The 19,230-nt window shown below is 63.8% G+C and overlaps 3 protein-coding genes across 6 annotated transcripts; 2 read left to right on the top strand and 1 right to left on the bottom strand.

Annotated features, from left to right (window-relative positions):
• The first annotated feature begins 52 nt into the window (after positions 1 to 52).
• On the top strand, positions 53 to 3,524 carry RCOR2 (REST corepressor 2). The gene is made up of 11 exons (XM_057409668.1): positions 53 to 109; positions 202 to 282; positions 667 to 719; positions 810 to 971; positions 1,771 to 1,895; positions 2,013 to 2,082; positions 2,175 to 2,366; positions 2,463 to 2,540; positions 2,633 to 2,690; positions 2,816 to 3,027; positions 3,315 to 3,524. Exons 1-11 carry the CDS (start codon positions 58 to 60, stop codon positions 3,522 to 3,524), a joined length of 1,293 nt encoding a protein of 430 aa, XP_057265651.1. The 5' UTR covers positions 53 to 57.
• A 951-nt stretch (positions 3,525 to 4,475) lies between these two features.
• MARK2 (microtubule affinity regulating kinase 2) lies at positions 4,476 to 14,214 on the bottom strand. 4 transcript variants are annotated; one of them, XM_057409669.1, is made up of 19 exons: positions 14,190 to 14,214; positions 12,956 to 13,123; positions 12,022 to 12,075; positions 11,875 to 11,923; positions 11,699 to 11,764; positions 11,528 to 11,598; positions 11,367 to 11,423; positions 10,887 to 11,123; positions 10,691 to 10,810; positions 10,141 to 10,240; positions 9,939 to 10,051; positions 8,692 to 8,818; positions 8,277 to 8,455; positions 7,961 to 8,058; positions 7,765 to 7,881; positions 6,520 to 6,792; positions 5,694 to 5,720; positions 5,318 to 5,362; positions 4,476 to 4,914 (listed from the first exon to the last, which is right to left on the bottom strand). In XM_057409669.1, the coding sequence occupies exons 2-19, from the start codon at positions 13,088 to 13,090 to the stop codon at positions 4,560 to 4,562; spliced, it is 2,223 nt and encodes a 740-aa protein (XP_057265652.1). In that variant the 5' UTR covers positions 13,091 to 13,123; positions 14,190 to 14,214; the 3' UTR covers positions 4,476 to 4,559. The 4 variants fall into 4 exon arrangements, with proteins under 4 accessions (XP_057265652.1, XP_057265653.1, XP_057265654.1 ...); XM_057409670.1 differs by lacking the exon at positions 5,694 to 5,720 and having other exon boundaries at positions 4,477 to 4,914; XM_057409671.1 differs by lacking the exon at positions 7,765 to 7,881 and having other exon boundaries at positions 4,478 to 4,914.
• Positions 14,176 to 18,996, top strand: EIF3G (eukaryotic translation initiation factor 3 subunit G). Its single transcript, XM_057409666.1, has 9 exons — positions 14,176 to 14,344; positions 14,983 to 15,086; positions 15,944 to 16,003; positions 17,171 to 17,275; positions 17,366 to 17,555; positions 17,642 to 17,749; positions 18,325 to 18,461; positions 18,562 to 18,668; positions 18,959 to 18,996. Exons 1-9 carry the CDS (start codon positions 14,176 to 14,178, stop codon positions 18,972 to 18,974), a joined length of 996 nt encoding a protein of 331 aa, XP_057265649.1. The 3' UTR covers positions 18,975 to 18,996.
• The last annotated feature ends 234 nt before the right edge of the window (positions 18,997 to 19,230 follow it).

Below are 19,230 nucleotides of genomic sequence, written 5' to 3' on the forward strand. Positions count from 1 at the left end.
CCTCCCATTAACCCCCATATTTCCCCCCTTTCCCTCTCCCCCCCCTCCCCAGACAGCATGATCCGGGTCGGGGCTGACTACCAAGCGGTGATTCCTGACTGCAAACCAGGTAGGGACCATCGGGGGAGGGGGGGTTATGGGGGTACAAGGTGGGGGGGGGGGTGTCCCCGTTTCTGACCTTGTCCCCCCCCCCATCCCCAGAGAGCCCGGCTCGCTACAGCAACAAGGAGCTGAAGGGGATGCTGGTGTGGGCCCCCAACCACTGCGTCTCTGATGCCAAACGTGAGCCCCCTCCCAGAGCAAATCCGGAGGTCCCTCGGCGGCAGGGGGGGGGCGGGGGCGGTTATGGGACGTTTCCCACCCCCTGACCCCCCCTTTACCACCAACTCCCTCTTTGCCCCCTCCCAACCTCCCTTTCACCCTCCCAACCACTTCATTTACCCACTGAACGCCCCCTTTACCTCTGTAAGCCCCCCATAACCCCCCAAAACCTCCCATAAATCCCCCTATAACCCCCAAAACCGCCTTTCCCCCCACCCTTAGCCCCCCTTCCCCCACATTTACCCACCCAAAACCCTCTTTACCTCCCCTATTTCCCCATGACCCCCCCCATAACCCCCTAACGCCCCCTTTAATCCCTCTTTCACCCCCCCGTTAACCCCTCAGTGGACAAATACATCGCCATGGCCAAGGACAAACACGGCTACAACATCGAGCAGGTACATCTGCCCCCCCCCAAACCACACAAACCCCCCCAGGGTGCTGCCCCCAACCCTTTCCTGACCCCCCTTCCCCCCGGCCTTTTCCAGGCTCTGGGAATGCTGCTGTGGCACAAGCACGATGTGGAGAAGTCCCTGGCTGACCTGGCCAACTTCACCCCCTTCCCGGACGAGTGGACCGTGGAGGACAAGGTGCTCTTCGAGCAGGCCTTCAGCTTCCATGGCAAGAGCTTTGCCCGCATCCAGCAAATGGTGAGGGACCTCCAACACCCCCGTTCACCCCAAGACCCCCCATTCACCCCAACCCTCCCCATTCACCCCCCAAACCCACACCTCCCTTCCTACGGGAGGACACAGGGTTTGGATCCATCCCCATGGCTCTGGGCTGGGGGTCACTACCCCTATGGGACCCCACCAGGGCCCCCCCCCCCCATGGGGTTGAGGTTGTTCTTGCCGCCCCAATTCCCCATCCCTTTAGGGGTGGTAGGTGCCACCCTCACCCCCCCATAGGGGGTGCCACCCCTTGCCCCCCCATTAGGACATGGTACCTGCCAACCTTAGAACCACCCCCATAGCGGATGGTAAATGCCACCCATGGGGTAAATACCATCCCCTGCCCCCCCCCCCCCCCAGCAGATGGTACATGCCACCCCCTGGCCCTGCCCCAAGTGGTGCCCCCCCCATTTCTGTAGGTGCCCCTCCCCCAATTCCAGGGGTCCACATTTCCCCCCCTCTGTTTTTAGAGGATTCACCCCCATTTCTATCCCCCCCATATTTCCTGTTCCATCCATCTCCCCTCTCTTTATTTAAGGGCTCGCCCCCTATTTTTACCCCTTTTTCTCCATTTAAGAGGGTTCCCCCATTTCTCCTCTGTAATTTATGGGGTCCCCCCGTCTTCCAAACCCACCCCTCGATTTCAGGTGGCTTCCTCCCCCTTTCCCATGGGGCTCCCCCCATTCCAAGCCCTTCCCCTCCCCTTCTTCACCCCAACCCCCCCAAAACTCACCCCCCACCCCCCCCCACGTCCCCCCACCCCGTTGCCCATTCCCAGCTTCCCGACAAGCTCATCCCGAGCCTGGTCAAGTATTATTACTCCTGGAAGAAGACCCGCTCCCGAACCAGCGTCATGGACAGACAGGCCCGGAGGCTGCTGGGGCGCAAGGACCGGGAAGACAGGTACCCCCCCCTCCCCCAGCACCCAAAACCAACCCTAAGCACCCTAAAATCCACCCCCAGCACCCAAAACCCGTCCCCAGTCCCCCAAAACCCCCCTTTTTGGCCTCATTTCCATAGCAACGACGAGACCGACGACCCCCACCCCGCTCTCGATGGGGACATGGAGGCAGTGGACCCCAAAAAAGAGGTTTGAAGGCGGCGGGGGGGGGAACAATGGGTCCCAAGGGGTTCGGGGGTGTCCCAGTGTCCCCCGTTGAACCCCCACGTCCTCCATTGCAGCCACCGTACCCCAAACCCTGCACCCGGAAGGAGGCTCAGTACCGGCACCACCTCCCCCCCCGGCACCGCCGCCGCCCCCCCCGCGGGATGCACTTGAGCCGCGAGGCCGTGGCCGGCGTCACCTCCAACCCCGAGCTGGGCGCCGCGGGCCTGCGCCAGCTCGACTGCCAGCTCGTGTCCCTCAAGCGGCAGGTACGGACCTGACCCCCCCCCCCCCGGGATCCAGGGGGTGCCCCCTAAGCTGGGGGTGACTCCTGGGGTTTGTGTGTGTCCGTTCCCCCCCCATAGGTGCAACGGATCAAGCAGATCAACAGCGGCCTCAAGCAGGCGTTGGAGGGCGGCGTGGAGGGGCTGCGCCCACCCGAGGTGGGCCTGGGGGTGCCTGGGTGTCCCCATGTGCTCCACGGTGTCCCCTCGGTCCTGCCCCACATCACCCCACACTCCCCCTGTCCCCGCAGGGCACTGGCAAGTTCAGCTCCCGCTGGACCATGGACGAGCAGCTCCTGGTGGTGCAGGGTGAGACCCTCCTTGATGCATGAATCTCATTGACCCCCTTGTCCTAACGGACCCCCCCCCATCCCTCATTGACCCCCTTGAGCCCCCTTTTACCACCCTGACCCACTGCTCCCCCCCCCCCCCAGCCCTGCGCCGCTACGGCCGCGACTTCCCGGCAGTGGCGGGGGTCCTGGGGAACAAGACCCCGGCCCAGGTCCGGAGCTTCGTGGGGGGCACCCGGCGCCGCTTGGGCCTCACGCGGCTGCTGCGGGAGCTCCGTGGGGGGGACAGGGACGAGCCCCCCGCGGGACCCCCCCTGCAGGGGCAGCGGCGGCAGCAGCAGGAGGAGGAGGAAGAGGTGAGAGGGGGAGGGTTGTGGGGGGAGCGGGGTGCAGTCCTGGCCACGCCCCCTCAGATGATGGCCCCGCCTCTGCCCCATCCGTGGCTCTGCGCCGGCTCACCCCCAACAGGGACAAGCCCCGCCCAATGGGGACCACGCCCCCTTTCGCTCCTTTCCCGCCCACTGTGACTTGGCTCCTCCCCCAGGCTCTGTCCCATTCGCTCCCTACCCCGCTCCCGTCCCCGCCCACCCCAGCGGGGGCCAATCACGTCCTGCCCCCGCCTGACCCCGCCTCTCTCCCGCAGGTGCAGATCACCGGGGTCTCTCGCCCGGCCCCGCCCCCTCCGCCGTCCCCCTCGCGCCCCCCGCAGCCCCCCCCTCCCCTCCTCCGCCCGGCCCCTCCCCCCCCGCCGGGGCTCCCGCTGGGCCGGGCCCCGCCCCCTCTGCTCCGGCCTGGCCACGCCCCCGCCACCAGACCACGCCCCCCCGCTGCCGGGCACGCCCCGCCCCGCTGAGCGCCCCCTGCTGGGCGGGGGGACCCCCAGCGTGTGTTTGCAATAAAGGTATTTTACTAGAGCCGGAGCACTGGGAACACTGGGAGGGGACTGGGATGAACTGGGAGCACTGGGTTGCAGTGGCAGTGCTGGCTTGTACTGGGAGTCTTTGTCCAACATGGGAGCGTTGTTCCGTACTGATCTACACCGGAAGCACTGGTTTGTATTGGGCCAGTACCGGGAGCCCTTGTTTGTACTGGTCCATACTGGTGGCATCACTCAGAGTCAAGGATCTTTCTGGAAAGGTTTTACTCTAGAACCTGCCCCCCCCAGGGCCGGGCAGGGGCAGGGCCTGCGGAGGGGGGGCGGGGCTACAGCAGGTCACGTGATCACACCCCACCCCACCCTCCCCCAGGGGCCTTCCTGAGTGCAGAGGGAAGGGCAGGACCCCCCAAGGCCACCGTGGGGTCACCTGGGGACAGGGAGACTCTGGGTTGTCCCCACGTGACCTCAGAGCACTCCCCCTTGGCCTTGGGCCACCAGGATCCCCCCCATGGCCCTGGGCCACCAAAGGTACCCCCACGAGGCCCTGGACCATGCGAGATGTCCCTGGGCCCCCAGGGATGCCCACGGGGGTGGCCCCAGAGGGGTCTCAGCCACCAAAACCCACAACGCCCCAGAGGTCTCTTGAGGATGTCCCCACAAGTCCCCAGGTTGCCCCGTCCTATGTCACAATGTCCCCAGCGGTGCCTCGGCCACCTGGGATGAGCTCGAGGAGGTCCCTGGACCACCAAGGAGGCCCCCTGGAGCCACCCCCAGCGCTCGGGATGGCCCCATCCCATGCCCCAACGGCCCCAGAGGTCCCCAAAATCCATCCAGAACGGCCCCAGAGGTCCCTTGGAGGTTCCCTTCCTCCTCGAGCCATGGCGTCATCCCCAAGGCGAGGGGTGGGTGACACCAGTTGCCGTTGGTCGATGCCAGTTGACACCGGTTGCCGCCTGCTGCCGCTGGTCGATGGTGCTTGACACCAGTTGCCGTGTCCGCCCTCGGGGGGGCTCAGAGCTTGAGCTCATTGGCCACTTTGGAGGCGATGTTCTTGAAGGCCATGGAGGTTCCGGCGATCCGCTTGAAGCGGACGCCGTTGAGGGAAAGCCGCGGGAGTTTGCAAACCTCCATCTCCCACTGCACGAAGGAGTCGTGGCCGGGGGCACCGTGGGCACAGAGCAGCACGAAGCGCTCCTGGGGCTCGCAGCGGCAGCTGTTGGCATCCAGAACCTTCCGGATCTCCCGCAGCATCTCGCCGGGCTCCAGGGAACTCGTGGTCTTCATGCTCCACGTGAAGCGCAAGGAACGGGGCTTGACGTCACGGCTGGCGCCGTCCCGCGGGTCCTTGTCCGGAGCCACCGAGGGTCTGCGAGGGGGGGGACAATGGGATCAGGGGGGTGGTGGAGCCTGGCAACGGCATCAGGATCAATGGGGTGGCCCACGGATGGCACCAGGAGCAGTATGGAGGATCCTGGGTGTCACCGTGACTCCCTGGAGTCAGGGACTGGAACTCCTTGGGTGGCACAAGAACCCCACAGACACCAGGACCAGTATGGAGGTGTTGGGGACCCAAAAGACGTCACTGGGAACAGTACAGAGGCCTTGGGTGGCTCATGGATGCCACCAGGAGCACTATGGAAACCCCTGGGTGGCACAAGGGCCCCACAGACATCACCAGGGGCACTACGGAGGTCCTGGGTGCCCCATGGATGGCACCAGGAGCACTGTGGAGGTGCTGTGGGTGTCCTCAACGTCCTCCCCCCGCTCACCTCAGCGTCTCCACCCGGTCCTTGCTCTCGGGCTCGTGCGGGTTCCTCGAGAAACAAGAATTTTGGGGGAGGTGAAATCAATGAGGGGGGGGATGGGGGGAGGGAATGGGAGCAGCTCCCCCCCACCCAGCACCCAGACAGCACGGGGGTGGGGACAGGGGATGGGACAAGGGGGACACACACGGACACACACACAGGGACACAACAGCAGCAGCCGAGCGGGGCCGGGGCCATGCGGGGCCGTGCAGTGACAATGGGGGGGCTTGGGGGACATGCGGGGGGGTGGCACCCAGCACCCAGGGACACCAGCACCCAAGGGACACCAGCACCCAGGGGACACCAGCACCCACAGGGACACCAGCACCCAGCACCCTACCTTCTGGCAAACCTGAAAGACAGATTTCTACAACGACAAACAGAAGAGAAGGGCGACGTTGGGGGGGGGGGGGGAAGGGAGGGAAGAGGGGAGGGACCCCTCCAATCTGGATGTCACCCCCCCACCCTCATTTCAGCACCCCCCCCTCCACCCCAAATAGAAGGGGGCAGCAGGAGAAGCTGGGATGAATCCCCACCACAACCCAAGCTGTCACCTCCCTGGCTTTATGGGGTGACCCAGGAACAGGAGGGGACATGGGGGGGTGGGCGTCCCCAAAGGGGTGGGAGGAGGGGACATGGGGGGGGAATACACAGTGGGGTGATAGGAGGGGATTGGGGAGAACACAAGGGACATGGAAGAATCCTGAGGGGGGCCACACATGCAGGAGCATGGGGACACACAGAGACCCCCCCTCCCCCGAGGGACATACAGAGGGGACACAGAAGACCCCTGGGGCAGGGCAGGGACACGGAAGGGACACACATGGGGACAAGGGAACACCTGGAGAGGACACAGAGCATCCCCGGGGGGGGGGACATGAGAGGGGCCCTGGACGGGTGATAGAGGGACACAGAGGACCCCTTAAGGGACACGGAGGGTCCCCAGGGTGCCGTGTCCGGTGACACACATGGAGCGGACGCACATGAGGACAAGGGAATGCACAGAGGAGCCCTGGAGGCACAAGGGGACACGGGGCAGGGGACACACGCACAGAGAGGGCCCGCAGGGGTCCACGTGTGCAGCCCGGGGGTCACAGGCAGAGGAGCCACACACGGGGGGGACACACACGGGGCTGCCCCCATCGCTCCCACCCCCAGGTGCTCACCTCCGCACGAACTTGGAGGTGAATTTGCTGAAGAGGCTGGAGCCGGGGGGGCCGCGCCGGCCCTGGCTGGCTCCGGAGGGCGATGGGGGGGGCCCGAGGCCGGGGGGCGCGGGGGGCAGCGCGTAGGGCAGGCCCGGCTGCTCGCGGCCCCGCAGCTGCCCCGCGTGGAACGTGCTGCGGCTCGAGACCCCCCGCGGGAAGCTGGGCCGCTCCCCCCCGGCCTGGCTCACGTTGTGCGCAGAGGGGGAGGCGGCCGGGACCCGCCCGGGGGCGCTGCGGGCGAGGGAAGGGGGTTAATGGGGGGCAAGGGGAGCAACACGGCAGCCCGGGGACCCCAACGTGTAGCAGGGAGGGGTTGGCAACACACAGCACCCCACAGCACGCACCAGCACCCCACCGCACCCCAGGGACACCCGCTGAACCCCACAGCACGCACCAGCACCCCACCGCACCCCAGGGACACCCGCTGAACCCCACAGCACACACCAGCACCCCAGGGACACCCGCTGAACCCCACAGCACGCACCAGCACCCCAGGGACACCCGCTGAACCCCACAGCACGCACCAGCACCCCAGGGACACCCGCTGAACCCCACAGCACGCACCAGCACCCCAGGGACACTCGCTGAACCCCATAGCACACACAAGCACCCCAGAGACACCCGCTGAACCCCATAGCACACACAAGCACCCCACTGCACCCCAGGGACATCCACTGAACCCCGTAGCACACACCACCACCCCACTGCACCCCAAGGGACACCTGCTGAACCCCATAGCACACACCAGCACCCCAGTGCACCCCAGGGACACCCACTGAACCCCATAGCACACAGCAGCACCCCAAGGACACGAGCACCCCACAGAACCCCATAGCACCCTACGGCCACACCAGCACCCCGGGTTCACACTGGTACACCACTGCACCCCGTAGCATCTCACTGAACCTCAAGGACACCCCACTGCACCCCAGGGACCCCTGACAGCATACTGGGAATGTGCTGGCACCCCACAGCCGCCTGGGGACCTGTCAAGGACACACAGTACCCCACTGCTCCCAGCAGCAGCCAGAGGCCATGCCAGCACCCAATAGCACCCTAGAGACATGCTGGCACCCCACAGCACCCTGGGGACATGCAGGTGCCCCACAGCACCCGAGGGAACCACTGCCACCCCACAACACCCCAAAACCCCCTAGAGGGTGACCCCCCCATAGGACAAAGGAGGTGGGAGGGGGGCCTTGCCTGGGCCGGGGGGGGTCGCAGTTGGCGTCGGTGGCTTTCGGGTGCTGGCGGGCGCGGGGGGGGGCGCCGGGGGCCGGGGGGGCGGCGGGTGAGGGCCGGCAGCCCGGCGTGGGGAGGCTAGGAGAGAAAAGCGGGGGCTGGGGGTGGGATGGGGTGTGGGGGTCGGGAGGGTTTGGGGTGCGGGGGGGGTCTGTACCTGTCCTTGCCGTTCTGCAGCGAGCTCTGGCCCAGGCTGGCTCGATCCAGTAGTGGCGAATTCCGGCTCCGTGTGGTGCCAGTGGAGAGGACGCTGTTCTGTTGGGGGGGGATGGACATGGTGAGGGTCACATGATGGAGACATGAAAAGGGGGGAGGGGGTGGTATGGGGACCCCCCCTCCAATGGAGGACTTGGGTGTTTGGGGTCCCTCATGGGAACCAGGGCACTCTGCAGGGGTGCGGCCCCATCACACAAAGGATTCTCCCCCCGCACCCCACCCGGTGCCACACATGGGTGCCCCCCCCCCGTACTGACCGTAGAGGGTGATGGGGTGCCCTTGGCTCGCTCCAGGCCGGGCAAGGGGCTGGGGGGCACCTTGGCTGTGCTGCCCGCCCGGCGCCCCCCCTCCTCCTCTGTCCCCCCCCTCTTGTTCTCCGCGTTGGCCGCCTGCGTCTTCTTGGAGTAGGAGGCCGAGGTGGGGATGGAGAGGCCGGCTGGGGGAGGAGGAAGGTAAAATGAGGGGGGGGCCCATGGGGACATCACCCCACTTGGACCTCCCGCCTCACCCCCACCCCAACCCTCAGGGATGTGCGCTTCCCCACCCCATAGGGACCCCCCATCTCTGCACCTCCAGGACCCCCTTAAGGGATCCATACCTGGGAGCCCCCCTTTCCACCATGGGATGGGGGTACCCCCCTTGTCCCCCCCCATACCCCGTGGCGGGGCTCACCCTGGTCGCTGACGCGGCGTTTGGGGTTGGCGGAGACGCTACGCTGGACCTTGTGCGCTGGGGACGGCCCCGAGCTGTTGGCCACCTCCGGGGCAGGCCGGGGCTTCAGGGACAGGCTCTCCTCCAGCTGCAGGGACAAGGGGGTACACTGGGACATGGGGGGGGCACAGGGGGACACGTGGGGACATGGGGGAGCATGGACCGAGGGAGCGTTGGGATGGGGACCTGACACGTGCAGGGCCAGGGACGCGCTGGCACCGGGCACAGCTGGGGATGGGGACACCCCCTCCTCTGCTCCAGCACATCCATGTCCCCACACTCCTCGTGCCTCATGGTCCCTGTGTCCCCTCAGCCCTGTCATGTTCCTTGCTATTCCCATGTCAGCCCCTCTGCTCCAGCACATCCATGTCCCCGCACTCCTCGTGCCTCATGGTCCCTGTGTCCCCTCAGCCCTGTCATGTTCCTTGCTATTCCTGTGTCAGCCCCTCTGCTCCAGCACATCCATGTCCCCGCACTCCTCGTGCCTCATGGTCCCTATGTCCCCTCAGCCCCATCATGTTGTCATTCCCATGTCAGCCCCTCTGCTCCAGCACATCCATGTCCCCGCACTCCTCATGCCTCCCTCATGGTCCCTGTGTCCCCTCAGCCCCATCATGTTCCTTGCTATTCCCGTGTCAGCCCCTCTGCTCCAGCACATCCATGTCCCCGCACTCCTCGTGCCACATGGTCCCTGTGTCCCCTCAGCCCCATCATGCTGTCATTCCCGTGTCAGCGCCTGTGCTCCCTGTCACATCCACGTCCCCGTACTCCTCGTGCCTCCGTCCTCATTGTCCCTGTGTCCCCTCAGCCCCATCATGTTGTCATTCCCATGTCAGCCCCTGTGCTCCCTGTCACATCCATGTCCCCGTACTCCTCATGCCTCCGTCCTCATTGTCCCCGTGTCCCCCCAGCCCTGTCATGTTCCTTGTCATTCCCATGTCAACCCCTCTGCTCCCTATCCCATCCATGCTCTCACTGTGCTCCCGTCCATGTTCTGTCATTCCCATGTTCCTTGTCCCCAGATCCCCTCCACATCCCCTGCTCTGTCCCCATCACCCTCATGTCCCCTCCTTGTCCCTTGTCATTCCCATGTCCCTCCTCATGTCCCCCCCCGCTCCATCCCACCCACATCCCCTCTCCCCTGGGTCACCTCTCCCTCTTGTCCCCATGTCCCCTGCACCCCTGTGGTGTCCCCACTGGCCCCGCACCTCCGAGCTCTTGTGGTCCAGCAGCAGGTAGGTGGCCATCACCTCGTTGTACTTCTGCCCCACCAAGGATTCCTGGATCTCCTCCCGCGTGTACCCCATGGACACCATCAGCTCTGGGAGGGGGAGGACACAGGCCTCAACGGGACCCCCACATATGGGGGACCCCCTACCCCTCAAAGCATCACGGTGGGGGGGTCCCTACCTGTCCTCCGGGGGTCCTTGTAGTCTGGCACAGGTTCCATGTAGGGCTTCAGCTCATCGTCCTCGTGGCCCACGTTCATCCAGCGGTCCTTCATGATTTGCTGCAAGCGAGGGGCAGGACACCAAAGGGGGGGCTTGGGGGTCCCAGAACCACCATAGGGTGACCAGAAGGTCCCGAGTGCTCTTGGGGGTGACCAGGATCACATGGGGGGGTTGGGGGTGTCCAAGGTAGCTGGAATCAAGTTGGGGGTCCCCAGGACCACACTGAGGGTGCTTGGAGGGTCCCACAGGTGTCCAGGATCACACTGGGGGTCCCTGGTTGGTGCTATGGGTGTCCAGGACCATGCAAGACCACTCTGGGGGGTCCCAGCACCACGTTGAGGGTTCCCAAGACCATGCTGGGGGTGCCCTGGAGGTCTCAAGGTTGCCCAGGACCATACTGTTGGATGCACCTGCACCATGCTGGGGATCTTGGGGTGCTCTTGGAGGTGCCCAGGACCCTGCTGGGGGTGCTCCCATGGTTGTCCTGCCCACCCCACCACCCCCCTCACCTCCAAGGTGCCCCTTTTGGTAGGATTAAGGATGAGGAACTTCTTGAGCAGGTTCTCACAGTCGGTGGACATGTAGAAGGGGATCCTGTACTTGCCCCGCAGCACCCGCTCCCGCAGCTCCTGAGGTGGGAAACACCCATTGGAACACCACAACCCCCCCAGGGATCCCCCCGGGACCCCCAAAACCGGGCCTTACCTTCAGGTTCTGCCCATCGAAGGGCAGGGAGCCACTGACCAGGGTGTAGAGGATGACCCCCAGGCTCCAGACGTCCACCTCGGGCCCATCGTACTTCTTGCCCTGGAAGAGCTCGGGGGCTGCGTACGGGGGGGACCCACAGAACGTGTCCAGCTTGTTCCCAAACGTGAACTCGTTGCTGAAGCCAAAATCAGCGATTTTGATGTTCATGTCGGCATCCAGCAGCAGGTTCTCGGCCTGGCCCAGAAGGAGAGCACCCAAAAGGGGGTTAGGGGGGTTTTGGGTGCTGCTGGCACCTCCCAGCAGGTGCCAGGGACACGTAGGTGCAGCCATGGGGGTCTCAGGCGTGTCTGGGTGCTGCCCTGGGGGGGTCCCAGGAACACCCAGATGCCACCCTGGGGTCAGGAGGGTGTGGGGAGCACCCCTGGGTGCTACTGGACATCCCGGGGTGTCAAGGGGTGCAAGTGGGGGGCTCCTCACCTTCAAGTCCCTATGGACAATGAACTTCTGGTGGCAGTACTGCACGGCTGACACTATCTGCAGGAGAGGGGGGTGTCAGGGGGGGATCCCCAGCCCCCTGGGGACACAGGGGGGTCCCCAAACCCTGCTGAGGGGTGTCACACCCACATTCCCCTCCTGACCTGTCGGAACTTGGCCCGGGCTTCCTTCTCCTTCATGCGTCCGTGGGCTACCAGGTAGTCAAACACCTCACCTGGGGGGGAGCACAACGGGGGTGAGAGGCAGCTCTGCCTGGTCCCTGCCTGCTGCACCCCCTCTGCCAGTTCCCTGCCTGCTGCCCCCCTGCTGCTCACCCCCACTGGCGTACTCCATGACCAGGTAAAGCGTCTTCTCCGTCTCGATCACCTCGAAGAGCTTCACTGCAAAGGGGACAAAGTGGGGCTGAAGAAAGGGGAGACCCCCCCCAAGGGCGGTGGGGTGTGATGGGGGGACACAGGAAGTGCCGGTGCGCAGGTAGCGGGGGGCTCACCTATGTTGGGGTGGTTCAGGACCTTCATTATTCGCACTTCCCGGAAGAGCTGTGAGTAAACAGGGAGGAAAAGGGGGGATGAGGGGGGGTGGGAGATGCCACAATATCCCCCTTGTGCCCCCCCTACCCCAGGCCCCGCACTCTGACCTTCTGTAGGCTGGAGGAGTTGAGCTGCGTCTTGTCAATGATCTTCACAGCAACCTGGGGGGGGGGGTGTGGGGTGTGTGTGTCAGGGATGTCCCCAAGCATCCTTACACTGTGCTGGCGCTGGAGAGGTGAGGGGCAGGGGAGCAGCATTGCCCCAGAGCTGTCCCCACATGTGGTAGCACCCACAAGACAAGGATCACGAGCCCACCCCTGTGGTGGCACCCATGGGACAAGGACCAGGAGCCCAGAACTGTCCCCACACTGTGGTGGCACTTGCGGGGCAAGGGCTATCCCTGCACCACGGTGGCACTCAGGGCCAGGAGCCCACAAGTGTTCCCACCGAGTAGTGGCACCCACAGGACAAGGATCATGAGCCCATCCCTGTGGTGGCACCCACGGGACAAGGACTAGGAACCCGAACTGTCCTCACACTGTGGTGGCACTCAAAGGACAAGGATCACGAGCCAATCCCTGTGGTGGCACTCATGGGGCAAGGACTGGAAGCCCACAGCTGTCCCCACACCACAGTGACACTCACTGCTGAGGAGCAGGAGCCCATCTCTGTGTCATAGCGGCACTCACAGCACCCAGAGCTGTCCCCACAGGATGAGAACCACCTGAACTATCCCCATCCCATGGTGGCACTCACAGGCCAAGGACCAGGAGCCCAGAGCTGTCCCCTCACTATGGTGGCACTCACAGGACAAGGACCATGAGCCCATCCCTGTGGCAGCACTCACAGGGTGAGGACCAGGAGCCCATAACCGTCCCCACGCCGCGGTGGCACCCACAGGCCAAGGACCACGAACCCATCCCAGCGGTGGCCCTCAAAAGGCGAGCACCACGAGCCCAGGGCTGTCCCCACTCGCGGCCGAGGCGCAGGCGCCGGTCCCGGTGCCACGGTGGCAGCAGCAGCGCTGTCCCTGGCACTCACCTCCTTGCCGGTGAGGACGTGCCGGGCCAGCTTGACCTTGGCGAAGTTGCCTTTGCCGATGGTCTTGAGGAGCCGGTAGTTGCCAATGTGGGGCTGCTCCTCTGCCGCGCTGCCCGAGTTCCGGCCCCGCAGCATGTTGGGCTTCCCGACGCCCTTCCCCTCCCCGGGCTGCGGGGACACCGATGGGACAATGAACTTGGGAAGGGGGGGGGGGGGTTTGGTGTGTCCCCCCCCGTACGATTCCCAAAGGGGTTCCAGAGGCGGTGGTGCTGGGGCTGGAGGAGCAAAGTCCGGGAATGCCGTGTCCATGTGCCGCGCCCGGGCAGGCCGGGAGCCGCCCCCGATACCTGACGCAAGCGCCGTGGTTTCGGGCTGACTTTGGGGGGTTTTGGGGGGACGACGGAGGGGGGGTCGGGCAATGGGGTCTCACCCCCTTCTTCAGAAGGGGGAACACAAAGACATGGCTGCCCCCTCCTCAAAACACCCTCATTTCACCCCAAAATGAACGGCGGCACCTTCAACCCATGGCTAAAACAAGGTGGGGAGCCCAAACCTCCACCAAGGGGGAACCCCCAAACCTCAACCACGCTGCAACCCAAAAGCACCCCCCACAGTAAACACGGGTTTAGGGGCACTTTATGGGGGTGCCCCCATGGGGAGGGAAGCGCCAGCGCCGAGCGGTGTCACCCCCCCCTCGTGCTGTCACCACTCCGGTGACACCGGAGATAACGGGAGCGCGTGAGCGGGTGAGGAAGTGGAGCCAACCACCCCTTTGGGATGAGGGACATCGTAGCCCCCCCAGACCTCGCTGGGGATGGGGGAGGGCACAGTCTTGGGGTGCTCCCCCCTCCGTGGGAAGGAACCTGCAGGAGGGAGGGGTAAGGGGGGGTGGCCAGAGCGGGCAATGGCACAACCGGGCACCCGGATCTGGGGGAAAAGAGGCTGTTCTGGGGTCTGGGCTGAAGGGGGGGGGGGGGCGGGATTTTCCCCCTCCCCCCCAGATCCAACACTTTGCTTGAGGCTGCTGGGAAAAAGTGAAGGAAAACGGGGGTTTTGTGCCAAAAATCTGCCGTGGCAACGGGGCGGGGAGAGCGCTTCACCATCTGCCGGAGCCAGGGGCGTGCGGCGGCGCCGGCACCCGTTCCCCCCATTCCCGGGTGGGGGCCGTGGCGCTCCAGGGCCTCAGTTTCCCCCTGTCCCGTCCTGTCCCAACCGGCTCCATGGGGGGACTCACCGTGGGCGACCCCAAGGCGGCCGAGCCCGCGGCGGTGCGGGCGCTGCCCAGGGGCCGTGGCGGAAGCTCCGGGAGTTCAGCTCCCCACGGAGCGCCGGGAGCGCCGAACCGGCTTGACCGGTTGGGAATGACGCCGGATGGGGCGGGAAGCAGGGGTTGGGGGGGGGTTTGGGGTGAAAATGGGGTGGGAAAAGGGAAAGAGACACGTTGGGGCAGGAAGAGGATGGAGCTGGAGGCAAAGTGGTGGGAATTGGCAAAGGAGTGGTGGGGGGGGTGATGGCGCAGTGGCCAGGGGTGATGTCAAAGGGGCTGGGGTGACATCACAGGGGTCACAGTGACGTCACTGGAGCTGATGTCACTGGGGTTGGGGTGACATCACAGGGTCCAGGGGTGATGTCACTGGAGCTGGGGTGACATCACAGGGCCCAGGGTGACGTCACTGGAGGTGGAAGTGATGTCACGGGGGTTGGGAGTGACAACACAGGGGTCAGGGGCAATGTCACTGTGATGGGAGGTGACGTCATGGGTGCCTGGGTGACATCACAGGAACCAGGAGTGACATCACTGTGCCTGTAAGTGATGTCACTGGGGCCAGGGTGATGTCACCGGGGCCAGGGTGATGTCACCCTTTGGATCTAAAGATCCCAGCAGGAAGAGATGCCGGTAACCAGGCACCAGCACCGGGTTGGGTTGCGCCTGTGCCCCCCCCAGGAGGTGCTGGAGCTGCCTTAGGGGTGTCCCTATGCCCCCCGGAGGTGCTGGAGCAGCTCATGGGGATCCCTGTGCCCCCCAGCTGGAGGTGCTGTAGCAGCTCTCCCTTCCCCTAAGGAGCTCATCAATGGCAACATCAAAACCGTCACCGAGTACCGGGAGGAGGAGGACGGGAGCAAGGTGAAGGTGAGCGGCGGGGTCCTGAGCTCCTTGTCCCCACAAGCGTCCATCCCTATCCATAGGGATGCCCCCAATCCTTATCCATAGGGATGGCCCTATCCATAGGATGGCCCCTATCCTTATCCCTAGGGATGTCCCTGTCCATAGGATGTCCCCTGTCCATAGTGATGTGCTCTATCCCTATCCATAGGATGGCCCCTAACCTTATCCATAGGATGTCCCCTATCCATAGGGATGTCCCTGTCCATAGGATGTCCCCTATCTCTAGGGATGTCCCTATCCATAGGATATCCCTTATCCCTATCCATAGGGATGTCCCTTATCTGTAGGGATGTCTCTATCTATAGGATGTCCCCTATCCCTAGGGATGTCTCTATCTATAGGATGTCCCCTATCCCTAGGGATGTCTATCCATAGGATGTCCCCTATCCCTAGGGATGTCTCTATCTATAGGATGTCCCCTATCCCTAGGGATGTCTATCCATAGGATGTCCCCTATCCCTAGGGATGTCCCTATCCATAGGGATGTCTCTATCTATAGGATGTCCCCTATCCCTAGGGATGTCCCTATCCATAGGCTGTCCCCTATCCCTAGGGATGTCTCTAGGATGTCCCTTATCCATAGGGATGTCCCTATCCATAGGCTGTCCCCTATCCCTAGGGATGTCTCTATCTATAGGATGTCCCTTATCCCTAGGGATGTCCCTATCCCTAGGGATGTCCCTATCTATAGGATGTCCCCTATCCCTAGGGATGTCTCTATCCATAGGCTGTCCCCTATCCCTAGGGATGTCCCCTATGGACATGAGCCCCCCCCAGTTAGCACCCTGGGGGATAATTCCCAGCCTTTGGCACCTTTGCAGATCATCCGCACCTTCCGCATGGAGACCAGGAAGGCCTCCAAGGCGGTGGCCCGGAGGAAGGTGAGCTTCTCCCATGGGAATACCGAGGAGGGAATTTGCTGCAGCAGGAGCTGCTTCACCTCGCAGCCCTCTGCTTCTCCCCATTCCCTCCCAGTCCCCCCTCAGCTCCATTCCCACTGCTCCATGTTGGGGCTTTCCCCTCTTCCCACTGCTCCATGTTGGGCCTTTCCCCTCTTCCCACTGCCCATTCCCACTGCTCCATATTGGGTCTTTCCCCTCTTCCCATTGCCCATTCCCACTGCTCCATATTGGGCCTTTCCCCTCTTCCCACTGCCCATTCCCACTGCTCCATGTTGGGGCTTTCCCCTCTTCCCACTGCCCATTCCCACTTCGAGGTGGGGCTTTCCCCTCTTCCCACTGCCCATTCCCACTGCTCTATGTTGGGCCTTTCCCCTCTTCCCATTGCCCATTCCCACTGCTCCATGTTGGGCCTTTCCCCTCTTCCCATTGCCCATTCCCACTGCTCCATGTTGGGGCTCTTCCCACTGCCCATTCCCACTCCGAGGTGGGGCTGTCCCCTCTTCCCACTGCCCATTCCCACTGCTCCATGTTGGGGCTCTTCCCTCTTCCCATTGCCCATTCCCACTGCTCCATATTGGGCCTTTCCCCCTTCCCACTGCCCATTCCCACTGCTCCATGTTGGGGCTCTTCCCACTGCCCATTCCCACTGCTCCATGTTGGGGCTATCCCCTCTTCCCACTGCCCATTCCCACTCCGAGGTGGGGCTTTCCCCTCTTCCCACTGCCCATTCCCACTCTGAGGTGGGGCTTTCCCCTCTTCCCATTGCCCATTCCCACTGCTCCATATTGGACCTTTCCCTCTTCCCACTGCCCATTCCCACTGCTCCATGTTGGGGCTCTTCCCACTGCCCATTCCCACTGCTCCATGTTGGGGCTTTCCCCTCTTCCCACTGCCCATTCCCACTCCGAGGTGGGGCTTTCCCCTCTTCCCATTGCCCATTCCCACATGTTGGGGCTTTCCCCTCTTCCCACTGCCCATTCCCACTCCGAGGTGGGGCTCCATGCTCCATGCTCCATATTGGACCTTTCCCCTCTTCCCATTGCCCATTCCCACTGCTCCATATTGGACCTTTCCCCTCTTCCCATTGCCCATTCCCACTGCTCCATATTGGACCTTTCCCCTCTTCCCACCTTTTTCCCTGCCCAGAACTGGAAGAAGTTTGGCAACTCCGAATTCGATGCCCCCGGCCCCAACGTGGCCACCACCACCGTGAGCGACGACGTCTTCATGACCTTCATCACCAGCAAGGAGGTGGGTTGGGTGGTGCTGAGGTGGGGGGGGGGGGTGCTGGGTGCTATGGGGGTGCTGTGGGGCTCAGCACCCTTCCCTGTGTCCCTCCAGGACCTCAATTGCCAGGAGGAGGAGGATCCCATGAACAAGCTCAAGGGCCAGAAGATCGTCTCGTGCCGCATCTGCAAAGGGGACCACTGGACCACGCGCTGCCCCTACAAGGACACCCTGGGTCCCATGCAGAAGGAGCTGGCCGAGCAGCTGGGCTTGTCCACAGGGGAGAAGGAGAAGCTGCCTGGAGGTGGGACCCGGCCTTGGGGGGGGGGGGGGGTTTGTTCCGGGGCCTATTCCAGGCTCGAATCCCGCTGGATGTTCCCGTCCCCGCAGAGCCGGAGCCGGTGCAGGCGCAGCAGAGCAAGACGGGCAAGTACGTCCCGCCCAGCCTGAGGGATGGAGCCAGCCGGAGGGGGGAGTCCATGCAGCCCAACCGCAGGGGTGAGGGCAGCACCGGCCTTCCTCGGCCTTCCTCAGCCTTCCTCAGCCTTCCTCAGCCTTCCCTATCCTCGTCCTTCCTCACCCTTCCTCATCCTCATCCTTCTCCTGTCATTTCCCTGTCCCCATCCTTCCCATCTTCGTCCTTCAGCCTTCCCTTTCCTCATCCTTGCCCTTCCCCATCCTCATCCTTGTCTTGTCCTTCCTCACCCTTCCCCATCCTCATCATCATCCTTCTCCTGTCCTGCTATTTCCCTGTCCCCATCCTTTCCGTGTCCCCATCCTTTCCGTGTCCCCATCGTTTTCCCTGTCCCCATCCTTTCCCTGTCCCCATCCTTTTCCCTGTCCCCATCCTTTCCGTGTCCCCATCGTTTTCCCTGTCCCCATCCTTTTCCCTGTCCCCATCCTTTCCCTGTCCCCATCCTTTCCCTGTCCCCATCCTTTCCCTGTCCCCATCCTTTTCCCTGTCCCCATCCTTTTCCCTGTCCCCATCCTTTTCCCTGTCCCCATCCTTTTCCCTGTCCCCATCCTTTCCCTGTCCCCATCCTTCCTCCTCCTCACCCTCCCCTTCCCCACAGCCGATGACAACGCCACCATCCGTGTCACCAACCTCTCCGAGGACACCCGTGAGACCGATCTCCAGGAGCTCTTCCGCCCCTTCGGCTCCATCTCCCGCATCTACTTGGCCAAGGACAAGACCACGGGGCAGTCCAAGGTGGGGGCATCCCCTTTGGGATGGGGGGGTCCAAAAGGAGACACCCCCCCTCCCCTCCCAACTTTGCTTCCTCTCACCCTCTGCCTTCCTCCCGCTCCAGGGCTTTGCCTTCATCAGCTTCCACCGGCGCGAGGATGCGGCGCGGGCCATTGCCGGCGTGTCCGGCTTCGGCTACGACCACCTCATCCTCAACGTGGAATGGGCTAAGTGAGTGGGGGGGGGGGTACTGGGGTGCTTTTATGGGTACCAGGGGGGCTTTGGGGGGTACAGGAGTGCTTTGGTGGGTACTAGGGGGGCTTTGGGGGTTACAGATGGGCTTTTGGGGGGTACTGGGGTGCTTTGGTGGGTACCAGGGGGGCTTTGGGGGGTACTGGGGTGCTTTGGTGGGTACCAGGGGGGCTTTGGTGGGGTACAGGAGTGTTTTGGGGGTGTATGGGGGTGCTTACTGAGGTCCTTTGTGGGGGTCCCTTCCCTCACTGCCTTTCTCCCCTCCACAGACCCTCCACCAACTGATGGTGATGCCGGTGCCACGCCGCCGGGGCCTCTCAATAAAGACCCAAGCACTCTGGTACCCTGGTGTGGGGCTGAGCTCTGGTGGGTCCCCATCAACCCAGGATGGGATAAGGGGCCACCAGTGCTGCCTTTGGGCTCATTCCTGGTTTTCCAGCTAAGGAAAAAAGGGGGATTTCTGCCCCAAAGTGGGTGTCGTTCCCCCCCCCCCTTTATGGTGGCACCCAGGGTTCTCTCCTGTCTCCCTTCATGGAGCCAC

The sequence above is a fragment of the Pezoporus wallicus genome, unplaced genomic scaffold (genome assembly GCF_028554395.1).
Source record: "Pezoporus wallicus isolate ANWC-B61680 ecotype Strahan unplaced genomic scaffold, APGP_CSIRO_Pwel_v1 contig_8294, whole genome shotgun sequence".
NCBI lineage: Eukaryota > Metazoa > Chordata > Aves > Psittaciformes > Psittacidae > Pezoporus > Pezoporus wallicus.

Coding starts and splice junctions, on each gene's coding strand:
- RCOR2 (XM_057409668.1), top strand. CDS start 58: ATGATCCGGGTCGGGGCTGACTACCAAGCGGTGATTCCTGACTGCAAA. Junction 283..666: donor CTGCGTCTCTGATGCCAAAC/GTGAGCCCCCTC, acceptor TTAACCCCTCAG/TGGACAAATACATCGCCATG. Junction 720..809: donor ACGGCTACAACATCGAGCAG/GTACATCTGCCC, acceptor GGCCTTTTCCAG/GCTCTGGGAATGCTGCTGTG.
- MARK2 (XM_057409669.1), bottom strand. CDS start 13,090: ATGCTGCGGGGCCGGAACTCGGGCAGCGCGGCAGAGGAGCAGCCCCAC. Junction 12,076..12,955: donor ACGTCCTCACCGGCAAGGAG/GTGAGTGCCAGG, acceptor CCCCCCCCCCAG/GTTGCTGTGAAGATCATTGA. Junction 11,424..11,527: donor CCCGGGCCAAGTTCCGACAG/GTCAGGAGGGGA, acceptor CCTCTCCTGCAG/ATAGTGTCAGCCGTGCAGTA.
- EIF3G (XM_057409666.1), top strand. CDS start 14,176: ATGGGGGGACTCACCGTGGGCGACCCCAAGGCGGCCGAGCCCGCGGCG. Junction 15,087..15,943: donor AGGACGGGAGCAAGGTGAAG/GTGAGCGGCGGG, acceptor GCACCTTTGCAG/ATCATCCGCACCTTCCGCAT. Junction 17,276..17,365: donor CCTTCATCACCAGCAAGGAG/GTGGGTTGGGTG, acceptor GTGTCCCTCCAG/GACCTCAATTGCCAGGAGGA.